Source organism: Octopus sinensis, linkage group LG1 (assembly GCF_006345805.1).
Source record: "Octopus sinensis linkage group LG1, ASM634580v1, whole genome shotgun sequence".
NCBI classification, from domain to species: Eukaryota; Metazoa; Mollusca; class Cephalopoda; order Octopoda; family Octopodidae; genus Octopus; species Octopus sinensis.
Window position 1 is genome coordinate 155,135,914 of NC_042997.1, and position 12,611 is coordinate 155,148,524.

General features: G+C 38.6%; 1 protein-coding gene across 3 annotated transcripts in view; it reads right to left on the bottom strand.

Annotated features, from left to right (window-relative positions):
• Window positions 1-12,611, bottom strand: part of LOC115214735 (multidrug resistance-associated protein 4) — a 158,075-nt gene that overhangs the window by 4,887 nt on the left and 140,577 nt on the right. For all 3 annotated transcript variants that reach the window (XM_036505799.1, XM_029783767.2, XM_029783764.2), the window contains exons 19-24: window positions 8,120-8,350; window positions 5,380-5,480; window positions 3,552-3,749; window positions 2,864-3,019; window positions 994-1,083; window positions 457-629 (exon numbers count right to left, since the gene is read on the bottom strand). In XM_036505799.1, coding sequence (XP_036361692.1) covers window positions 457-629; window positions 994-1,083; window positions 2,864-3,019; window positions 3,552-3,749; window positions 5,380-5,480; window positions 8,120-8,350 — 949 coding nt within the window. The remainder of the gene's footprint in view (window positions 1-456; window positions 630-993; window positions 1,084-2,863; window positions 3,020-3,551; window positions 3,750-5,379; window positions 5,481-8,119; window positions 8,351-12,611) is intronic.

The following is a 12,611-nucleotide window of genomic DNA, read 5'->3' on the forward strand; positions in this document are numbered from 1 at the left end:
ACATCTAGAATGGGTTTCTGTCCAGTTACTGTTTATCAAAATCCACTTACAAGATATTAGTCAACTTAAGACTATAAAAGAAGACACTAAGATGCCACAAAATGAGATTAACCCTTAAGCATTCAAACTGGCCATATCCGGCCAAAATATTTAACCTGTTTTATATTGAAACTGACCAGGTCTTGCCTCTCACCTCAGCCCTACCAAGTCATTCTAAAACTAAAAAATCACATCACTGCAATCTCTAAACTACAAGATAATGCATGATTAATTCAAAACAATATAAATAAACAAACATCACATTTGACAGAATAATCTGAGCACTAAAGGGTTAGACTTACCTAGAACAATTGAGTTGCAAAGCAAACTTGCTTAACTAAGCATTTATACAAGTCTAGAATAGTAAATAAGATGTAAAGTAAGATATGAGTATGAAATATGAAACAAAATACTAACCTTAAGTCTACATTAGCAGTTGCTTCATCAATAATTAGTATTTTGTTCTCTCGGAGGACTGCTCTTGCCAGACATACCAACTGCCTTTGGCCAACACTTAAGTTACTTCCTCCTTCACAAATTTCAAAATCTAGACCTTCAGCACTATCATCAACCATAGATTTCAGCTGAACCTATATTTTTGAGAAAATTGTTTGAAATTTATGAAAGAAGAATAAATGATAGAAATAAAACAAACAAACAAGTAAGAATATTTATTAGCATAAAAAGTAGTAAGAGAAACATCAATCATTCCCAACCTTTTTTCTAAAATGTGAGTAGCCATGTAGGTCCTCAACAGAAAGAAACCTTTTCTGCTCTGGCCCCTTCTCTCATATTTTTACCAATTTGTTACTCCTCGTCTTTTAAGCATAAAGTTGCCTTCTCCACATTGCATGACGAAGGGTATCCAGCCATAGAAGCAATGTCAAAGCAGGCACAAGATCAAAAGAAAGTAAACAACCATCAATAAAAATTAAAATCTATTTTAAAACTTACATCTTCAAGAGATTTCCATAAATCATGATCATCATATTCATTAAATGGATCAAGGTTTTGCTTCAAAGTTCCTTTGAATAAAACTGGATCCTATAAAAGAACAAACACAGAAAGAATAGTTAATTTATAAAAATGCTTTATAAAGAAGTTATCTCAATGATGATACTTGCTATTATAAATGATATTTGTAAAGTGTGCAGGATGATAGTAACAGTAGTGTAACAGAATAAATGCCTTATGGCATTATGGGTATGATTTGAGTTCAAATTCTGTTGGGATGACTGCCTTTCACATCTCTGAGAATGATAGAATAATTACCACTTGCTCAAAGTAGTTACAGTAAGAAGTCAATTTATATATAGAAAATCTCACCCACTCTACACCTGCAGAGAACCAAAATGAATGTAATCTGGTTTAACCTACCACATAACTTGGATGTTTCCATGAACATCACCAGGAAGTCCTAGATCTAGTAACACAATACATCCCACCAATGTACAAATACAATAAACTTTTCAAGGACCTCAATGTTAAAGTGCTTCCTGTCAACACCATTTTATTTCTGGTATCTTTTTCTGTTTTATTGAGTATATTTCTCTAGATTGTTTTCTTCCTTTGATTTTCAGACATAATAGTGGTTAATACTTCAAGTTGTAAATTAGAAATTGGTGGTATTATCTATCAATGAAAGGTAGTCATTTGGCAGAATCATTAGCATATTGGACACAATGCTTAGCAGCATTTCATCCATCTATACATTCTGGGTTCAAATTCCATTGAGGTCAACCTTGCCTTTCATTGTTTCGGGGTCAATGAAATAAGTATCAGTTGAACACTGGGGTGAATGTAAATGACCAGCCTCCACCCAATAAAACTTTAGACCTTATGTCTGTGGTAGAAATGATATTAGTCAATGATTTATTTATTGCAGTGTGGAAGATGTTTATAAGCCATTTAAGAAACACACAAAAACCGTTAGATTCACTTCAACATTTAAATTTAATTTGTCAAAATATTTTCGGTGCTTTGAGACTGCGACCTGTTCACTGACAAAACTCTGTTTATTTATTAATAATCTACTAAGTGAAAGAGAATTTGGTCTTGAATTGAGATATTTTAGCATCATCTATAAATACCAGCAATCCAAGAGATATTGGGATTTGTAGATCCCAATCAGGAGTAGAGTTATCATTTCATTAATGAATTAAAAATTATAAAAAACAACCCATTAATTTAGTGATGTATTTTAAATGTAAGATCTCTGCATGCAGGTGGACTTGTGAAGAGAGACTAATTATTGCAATAACAGTAAATAACACTAATTTGTTTGACTTTACAAAACCTTTCAATGCAAAAGATGAAGCCATAGCTCTTTTTTTTTTTTTTAACTAATGGGAGCTGAGCAGCTGAGATGTTGCAGAGACTAACTGGAGGACAAATTCAGTTCTGAGATAGGAAATCAATGACCAGAATATCTTGCAAACATATGAGAAGACCTGTATGTGTAATCAACTTAGTTGTATTCAACCTACTTTGGTAAGTAAAAGTGACATAGCAATAAGCAAAAATCAATAACAATAGACAATAAAAAACACATTCACAATGTACAGCAATGATCATTATGTCATATCCATAAATTTCATCTAAATTTATGCAATAGTTATATTTTTATGACTTTTATACTGGATTAACTGTATTTCATTAAAATTTCTAAGTTTCTAACAGGATTGGTAGATTTATATAGAGAAAGCACAGCTGGACTTAAAAAGATAAATTGTACATATACATAAAAAATTAAAAATTGAAAATAAAAAATTTTAAATATTCACAAAGCATCAAATAGTAAGAGTTAAAATTTGGTTCTCATTACCTGAGGAATAATAGACAGTTTACATCTCAAATCATGTAATCCAATATTACAGATGTGTATATCATCAATAGTTATCTCTCCTTCTGGTTCCACCAATCGGAAAAGAACATTGATAAGAGAGCTTTTTCCAGCACCAGTTCGACCAACAATTCCAATCTGTGGATGAAGATAGCAGTACAATAAAACATTGTGATAATGGTAATTACTGCTGCTGCAGAAGTACATAGATGTTTACATAATTAGATAGATATTCCTTATTAATCAACCCCAAAGTCCAGCTTCTTTACAAATAGAATCAAACCCTGAGAAAAAATGATTGTGTGCCATAATCCTTTCATTACTGTATTTATTTTGAGATGCTCTGTGTTTCTTTCAATTAATTTTAAACATAACAAAGAATTTAGTAAAATAACTTTGTTATCATTAAGCTAGTGTTAGGAGCATAAATTGTGACTTAAGTTTGGTAGAAGATTTTAATTCAAAACTTAAGGAAACAAGACATTTGCCCTTCAGAGCTAGAGGTGGTTTCAGCTGGATTGGTATCGAAAGGGTTCATGACAATATAATGATGCTGATAATGATGGCGATGGATAACAATGATGATGATGATGATAATATTTAAATTAGAGAAATTATAAGAAAGAAATTGAAGTAAAATCTAGGAGAATGTTCAAAGTAAGTTTCTTACCTTTTCTTGAGGTTCAATCTTAAAGTCAAGATGTTTCAAAACTACATTTGTATTTTCTGAATACTTCAATGATAAATTTCGAGCTGAAATAACACCTCTTTGGGGCCAGTCATCAGGTGGTTTCTGAGAAGGCTCTGAGTCTAAGCTAGCTTCTGTTGGTAATTTAGAATATTCAATAACACGTTCAACAGCTACAATCTACAAAAATAAATAAGAAAATAATTTAGGTGAATATTTACACCTTATAAGGATACAGGCATAAAATTACAATTTACAAATCTCAGGGGAAAGGATGTAGTTAGTTAAATCAGCTCCAGTACTTAACTGGTACTGATTTATTGTCTCTGGTAGGATGAAAGGTAAAGCTAACCATGGCAGGATTTTAACTCATAATACAGAAGGTCAGGTCAAGTGTATGAGCATGTAGCATGTAGCAGCATTCATCATTTGTCAGTATATTCCCAGGCCCTTCCAGGCATCCTGTATCCTGTTGAGCAGAGCCCTAGTCAGTCACCATCTCTGCAAGATACCTCCTCATCTGCAATGACCATGTGGTTGGCCAACATAAGCCATCAACCCAACTAGATCCTCAGTGAAGAGAACATGGTAAACAGGGTCTAACTCAGAAAATCAAGCAAATCATACAAGTAACAAGATGCATAATAATATAGAACAACTAAACTAAAATACCACAAGGTATTCCTTGCTATTCTACTGGTTCTGCCAGTCAGTCCCTGCCGCAGAAGAATAATTCTTAATACTTGAGACTGAATATGGTTGCATGCCAATGCAGTTAAAAAGTTTGGTTTACATTCACCGGTTCTGAGTTTTGATTCTATTATGAAGTACCTTGTACAAGTAGTTTCAAACATAGCTATGATTTGACCCAACCCTTGTGTGGAAAACTGGTTTGGTAGAAACTGAGCCAATTTTCCACACTGTATCAGGATGGACTGTCATATACAAACACATAAGTCTATCTGAAGATTATGTTAAGATACAAGCATCTGTGGAACACCCAGCCACATTATTCAATAAATAAATACGTCCAGTAATTTAACAACTGGAACACGGAAATTCCTTCCTTAGATTCCTTTCTGCTGTTCTAAATATCCATCATTAAGTGCAATAGGTCATATAATGAAAATAGCATATACACTCTTTCAAACTCAAAATCTGCTTAAGCCCTTTATAGGATTACTCATTTTTGCCAGCTGAGTGGAATGGAGCAACATGAAATGTAGTGTTTTTTTAAAGGACACAATGCATTGTCCGTCCAGGAATTGAAACCACATTCTTATGATGATGAACCCAACACACTAACCACTATACCATGCTCATTCACTTCAAGACCTTCTGATGCAGACCAAATATTTTCTTTCTCAGGGCTTAGTCAAAGGAGCAAGGGCAATGCCCATGACCATTTGCAAGGCTTCCAAGATATGTGAGGAAAAGGGAGGAGTTAGCCTCAGATCCAGTTCAAATACAGTGGACAGCACTAAGAGTGTCTAAGGGCCAAGCAATAATGTTGAAGTGGTTAAGGGACAAGTACCAAGATCATGTAGTGTGAGTCCACCCAAAAGGCTTGGGTTGGTTTTAGGTTATGAAAGAAGACATTTGCCCTTCAACATAATAGACCTCTTCAATAGACCATTCACTTCTGTAGTTTTTAATGTCCCAGCATTAAATATGTGAACACTTCTTTTAACTATTCTTTATTTACACTTTGGCTTTTATATAGCATTTCAAAAAGTATGAATGTTATGCATTTCTTTTAAAGGGCAAATACATAATTTTTTTACTTGAAAACTGATAAATATATACTTACGTTGTTTTCAACCTCAACTGTCTGTCTTATGAACCACTGGAACATACCAGTTAATACAAAAGAATAACTCACAGACAAACCAACAGTTCCAGCATCTAATCCTGGAAAATAGTTTTTAACAATACAGGTTAGTATTCCAATGAAATATTATATTAAAAAAGAAAATTCATAAAAACTTGAATTAACAGAATATACTCTGTATATTCTATTATTATTCATATTAATTTTCTTATAGACGCAGGAGTGGCTGTGTGGTAAGTAGCTTGCTTACCAGCCACATGGTTCCGGGTTCAGTCCCACTGCGTGGCATCTTGGGCAAGTGTCTTCTACTATAGCCTCGGGTCAACCAAAGCCTTGTGAGTGGATTTGGTAGAATGAAACTGAAAGAAGCCCATTGTATGTGTGTGTGTGTATGTGTGTCTGTGTTAGTCCCCCCACCATCGCTTGTGTGTGTATGTGTGTGTTTGTGTGTCTGTGTTTGTCTCTCCACTATCGCCTAACAACCGATGCTTGTGTGTTTACGTCTCCGTAACTAAGCGGTTCAGCAAAAGAGACCGATAGAATAAGTACTTGGATTACAAAATGTAAGTCCTGGAACCGGTCTGTTCGACTAAAAAGCAGTGCTCCAGCATGGCTGCTGAAACAAATAAAAGAATAACCATATTGTATGTTGTTCAGTCACCAAACTATTTCTAATTGAGCAAACCTATAATTAATTATATTCAAGCCAAGAAAATTCAATTATTTGTTTTTCCAGACATTATATTATCCAGTACATCTTTTTTAAGATGGCAGGGTGAGGTTTGAGAGAGAAATATGTCTTCTATTTCTAGCAGGTCAAGCAACACACAGTGATTCCTTTATTGACTGGCTCCTTTGTTTCACCTCTCACCATATTCTATTTCTTTACTACCCACAAGGGGCTAAACACAGAGGGGACGAACAAGGACAGACAAACGGATTAAGTTGATTATATCGACCCCAGTGCGTAACTGGTACTTATTTAATTGACCCCAAAAGGATGAAAGGCAAAGTCGACCTCGGCAGAATTTGAACTCAGAACATAGTGGTAGACGAAATACCGCTAAGCATTTCACCCGGCGTGCTACTGTTTCTGCCAGCTCGCCGCCATTCTCACCACATTCATCATCATCATTATCATCATTTAATATCCCCCTCCAAGCTGGCATGGGTTGGATGGATTAACAAGATCCAATGAATCAAAGAACTGCTTCACATTCCAGAGTCTGTTTTGGCATAGTTTCTATAGCTGTATGTCCTTTCTAACATCAACCACTTTATAATGCACTCAGAATTCTTTACAGAGTGTACGAGGAGCCTTTTACATGGTATTGGCACCAGTAAAGTCACCAAGTAACTTGCAAGACACAAAAAAAAGCCCATCATCTGAATGGGAGTGAACTAAAGAGGGAAATAGCTTTATGTCAGGTGTTGAGAGGGTAAATAAATTATAAAAGAGGAACAGGAAAGGTGTCTTGCTATAGTGGAGATACATAGCTATTGCACACATTTCATTGAATAGTTTGTTTGCTTTTTATATATCATTACTGAGGTATTGTTTAGATATTACTTAGATATTGTAATGTATATTTGCCACCTAAATGTAAGTGCATATGGGGCAATGCTACTGTAGTTTAGAGCCCCAGGAAGACATCTCCTCCAGCTGGCTAATGACACACTCTCTGTACCCAATCAGTATTTACAAAGGGAAATCATCATTCCCATCTCTAGCCTGATGTGATACACATGGACCTGGGTTTCTGGGTAGTAACCCATCACTAGTGTGTGGGATGAGAAGTGATATCTTCAATGCAAATATATATACTTTTTCTCGTGACTTTTCGAGATCAGTGACTTTTTGTCACTGGAAAAAGCATATATATTTGTATTGGAAATATCACTTCATATCCCTAGCTGGTGGTTGTCATGCGAGCTGGCAGAAAGGTTAGCATGCTGGGCGAAATGCTTAGCGGTATTCTGTCTGCTGCTATGTTCTGAGTTCAAATTACACTGAGGTCAACTTTGCCTTTCATCTTTTCGGGGTCGATAAATTAAGTACCAGTTGTGCACTGGGTTCGATGTAATTGACTTAATCCCTTTGTCTGTCCTTGTTTGTCCCCTCTATGTTTAGCCCCTTGTGGGCAATAAAGAAATAAGAAATCCGGGTCCGTGTGTCAGGCTATAGATGGGAACAATGATTTCCCTTTGCATATACTGATAGGGCACAGACAGTGTGTCATTTGCCAGCTGGAGGAGATGTCTTCCTGGGGTTATAAACTACAGTAGCATCGTCCCATATGGGTCTGCCACATTTAGGTAGCAAATATACTTAATGACTCCGTGCTGCTACTGTTTATATCTCGCTCAGAGATTTATTATTGCTTGTTTATTTAGATAATAAAATAATAGAAATGTTGTAGCTAACTTTGCTTCATAGTACATACACATATTTCATGATATATGATAATTATTATTATTGATGATGATGATGGTGGTGGTGAGAATGATGATGACACAATGACAATAATTGGTAGTTTTAGTGATAGTGATGATAGTGATGATGATGATGAGGAGGAGGATGGAGAGGAGGAAGATGGAGAGGAGGAAGAGATCTTCCATAGTATTATTATTATCAAAGATGATAAAAGAAGAGAAAGTTATGGGGAAAAGAAAGCAAATTCTTTAGTTGTTCAATATTTGCTTAATATTTAATACTTACTGTCAGACAAAGGGATACTCGCAAAGACCACAACCAATATAAAGAGAGTACAAAGAAGATCAAGTCGAACTGACAACCATCTTGTAGTAGCAATGAAGAGAAACCAAGCCTCTGTATGAATATCTTGAAAATCATCAAAATCTGTCAGAAATTGCTCTTGTGATTTAAAAGCTCTAATTGTGTTAAGCCCTTCAATAGAAGAGCTTATATGTGAGAAAACTGGGCTGCGAGCTGCAATACAAATAATGTAAAAGATATCATATGCAAAAGTTTAAATAGCAAAACTATTTATATGAGATTATGTTAATTTCTCTTTTTTTAAACATGTTATAGTGAAAGAAGAGAGGCTTGACTTTTGATACAGCTGACAAAGTCAGCAGAGAAGGATACATGCTTAGATCACATAATATGAAGCTGTCTTATTATTCTAGGGAGGCCAACTTTTCATCATAGCAAAACTATTTATATGAGATTATGTTCAACTTTTCATCATTATAACTTGCATTTCTATTTTTAATATATTCTAGGAGATTCAAATGTGAGTATGCAAACTGCTGTTGAGTTTAGTCACAGGAGAACAACTCCTATTAGCTGAATATGTGTTCATAATACATTTGATTCATTAGTGTAAGCCAGTGTTTCAACATCATTGTGTCTCATCAGTCAAAGATATCCCAGACTAATGAATCTAACAAGAGTTTGTGGCTCTAGTTTATAACTTCAGCAAACAAGTTATTTGCAGATGCATGCTGATGTCTGCCAACTGATAATAAATCATCATATGCACAAATGAACAGAGATAATCAAAATAATGACTTACATATCTATTCATAATACATTCTGGTAAATTTAAATGTGTAAAACAGACAATTCTTCATGTATTACAAATAGTTTAGATACCAAAATAGGTGAACAGAAAGCATGTGTCAATGTGTCTGGAAAAACATTGCTTTCACATCATCATCATCATCATCATCATCATTTAACGTCCGCTTTCCATGCTAGCATGGGTTGGACGGTTCAACTGGGGTCTGGGGAGCCCGAAAGCTGCACCAGTCCAGTCAGATCTGGCAGTGTTTTCTACAGCTGGATGCCCTTCCTAACGCCAACCACTCCGAGAGTGTAGTGGGTGATTTTATGTGCCACCGACACAGGTGCCAGACGAGGCTGACAAACGGCCACGCTCGGATGGTGTTTTTATGTGCCACCGACACAGGTGCCAGACGAGGCTGGCAGACGGCCACGCTCGGATGGTGTTTTTATGTGCCACCGACACAGGTGCCAGACGAGGCTGGCAGACGGCCACGCTCGGATGGTGTTTTTATGTGCCACCGACACAGGTGCCAGACGAGGCTGGCAGACGGCCACGCTCGGATGGTTGTTTTTATGTGCCACCGACACAGGTGCCAGATGAGGCTGGCAAACGGCCACGATCGGATGGTGCTTGTTACGTGCCCACAGCACGGAGGCCAGTCGATGCGGTACTGGCTACGGCCACGTTCGGATGGTTTTCTTATGTGCCACGTGCCACCGGCACTGGTACCACAAAGATACAAATTCCATTGATGTTCATCTATTTTGATTGTTTTTGATTGATTTTCACTTGCCTCAACAGGTCTTCACAAGTGTCACAAGAAGGAAGGTATGCACAGGTGGACTGACTACGTCCCAGGTAGGGGCCATGGGTTATGGCCTGACTAGTCTTGCCGGGTCTTCGGATGGTGTTTTTATGTCCCACCGACACAGGTGCTAGATGAGGCTGGCGAACGGCCACGATCGGATGGTGTTTGTCATGTGCCCACCGCACTGACTATGGCACTGATGGATTCTTGTGTGCCACAGGCACTGGTACCACAAGATACAAATTCCATTGATGTTCATCTATTTTGTCTATTTTGATTTGATTTTCACTTGCCTCAACCGGTCTTCACAAGTGTCACAAGAAGGAAGGAAGGTATGCACAGGTGGACTGACTAGTCTTGCCGGGTCTTCGGAAGGTGTTTTTATGTGCCACCGACACAGGTGCCAGATGAGGCTGGCGAACGGCCATGATCGGATGGTGTTTGTTACGTGCCCACAGCACGGAGGCCGGTCGATGCGGAACTGGCTACGACCACGTTCGGATGGTTCTCATGTGTGCCACCGGCACTGGTACCACAAAGATACAGATTCCATTGATGTTCATCTATTTTGATTTGATTTTCACTTGCCTCAACAGGTCTTCACAAGTGTCACAAGAAGGAAGGTATGCACAGGTGGACTGACTACGTCCCAGATAGGGGCCATGGGTTATGGCCTGACTAGTCTTGCCGGGTCTTCGGATGGTGTTTTTATGTGCCACCGACACAGGTGCTAGATGAGGCTGGCGAACGGCCACGATCGGATGGTGTTTGTCATGTGCCCACAGAACGGAGGCCAGTCGATGCGCGGTACTGGCTACGGCCACTTTCGGATGGTTTTCTCTTGTGTGCCACCGGCACTGGTACCACAAAGATACAAATTCCATTGATGTTCATCTATTTTGATTTGTTTTGATTTGATTTTGATTTTGATTTTCACTTGCCTCAACAGGCCTTCACAAGTATCACAAGGAGGAAGGTATGCACAGGTGGACTGACTACGTCCCAGGTAGGGGCCATGGTTTATGGCCTGACTGGTCTTGCCGGGTCTTCGGAAGGTGTTTTTATGTGCCACCGACACAGGTGCTAGATGAGGCTGGCGAACGGCCACGACCGGATGGTGTTTGTTATGTGCCCACAGCACGATGGCCAGTGATGCGGTACTGACTACGGCCATGTTCGGATGGATTCTTGTGTGCCACCGGCACTGGTACCACAAGCGGTACTGACTACTACTTTGTACTACCATGTGCCAACACAGGTGCTAGATGAGGCTGGCGAACGGCCACGACCGGATGGTGTTTGTTATGTGCCCACAGCACGATGGCCAGTGATGCGGTACTGACTACGGCCACGTTCGGATGGATTCTTGTGTGCCACCGGCACTGGTACCACAAGCGGTACTGACTACGGCCACGTTCGGATGGATTCTTGGATGATAATTTATGGTGTAATAAAAAAGGATAAAAGTTTAATGCATCATTCTTGTATCTTGCTGTTCTTTATTTTAATAGCACTTCAGTTATGTTATTACATAACCAACAGGAATAAAATGGCATCCAGTGAAAAAATTTACTTCCAAACAATCTCAACATGTGCAGAAGGTTTTTTATTCTGTTGATGGGTAGTGTAGTTTATCAGTAAACAGACTTTTTGATGTGAAAACATCTGGTCTGTCTCCTTAATTTAGAGTAGTTAAAATTGCAGTGTAAGAGGCTTCATATTCAACAATGAAAAGTTGAGTTCCATCAGTAGCTGCTAAGATAATCTCTGCAATTCAGTTAGCGGCATTAAGTGCCATTTGATTTACAGGATGTGTTTCTGCAACGGCTCTGATTTGTATATTACGCCATTTTGGCATACTATACAAACATGTCTAGAGTTCTGTGAAGTGATTTAAGATTTGGTAAAAGGATAAAGAACCACTTCAGTCATAAATGACCATGGGATTGCACTTAGAAAGTTCCCCTCTGATTCACAATTATGGGCAAGATTGTTTGTGGAAGACCAGCAGTTGCCCATGCATACCAGTCTCCCCTCTCCACACCACTGATGTTGTCCAAAGGAAAGGCAAAGGCTGATACAGCTTGGCACCAGTGATGTCACAACTCATTTCTACAGTTGAGTGAACTGGAACAACTTGAAATAAAGTTAGTTAGTTAGTTAGTTAGTTAATTTGGCTCAAAAGCAAATAGCAAGGCCATGTAGGGGGACATGGAGTTAAGTACAGGGTGGTGTTCATGTAAAGAGTTCAGGCCACTTGAGGTCCAGGGAGGCTTTGAACAAAGCGGTCGTCGGCATCTTCACCATCTCGTCTGGCAGCTTGTTCCACGGATCCGCAACCCGGACGGAGAAAGCTCCTCTCCTTCGATTGAGATGAAATCGTCGCAGGTAGAGCTTTTCGGAATGACCCCGCAGCCGACGCTCTGGAGCAGGAGTGAAGAACAGCTCTTTCGAGAGGTTACACTTTCGCTTATGATGTTGTGGGCGAGAATGAGATCACCACGGCGGCGGCGTTTTTCAAGAGAATAAAGGTCGAGCGTCCTCAGCCTTTCTTCGTAGGACAAATTTTTGAGACCATGAACCATGCGGGTAGCCAGCTTCTGGACTCTTTCGAGATGCTGTATGTCTTGTCTTGCTCAAGAACACTACACACAGCCCAGTCTGGGAACCAAACTTACTACCTCATGATTGTGAACTTGATGCTCTAACCACCGAGCAATGCGCCTTCACAAGATCTGACAAACATAAAAACTCTTGCAAAAGACATAATCTGTTGTTGATAGTGATGATGATGATAATGATGATTGCCTCCAAATCAGCTCTGATAGAGAAGACTTATGATGAAAGGAAGTCAAGCCATGACCATCTCA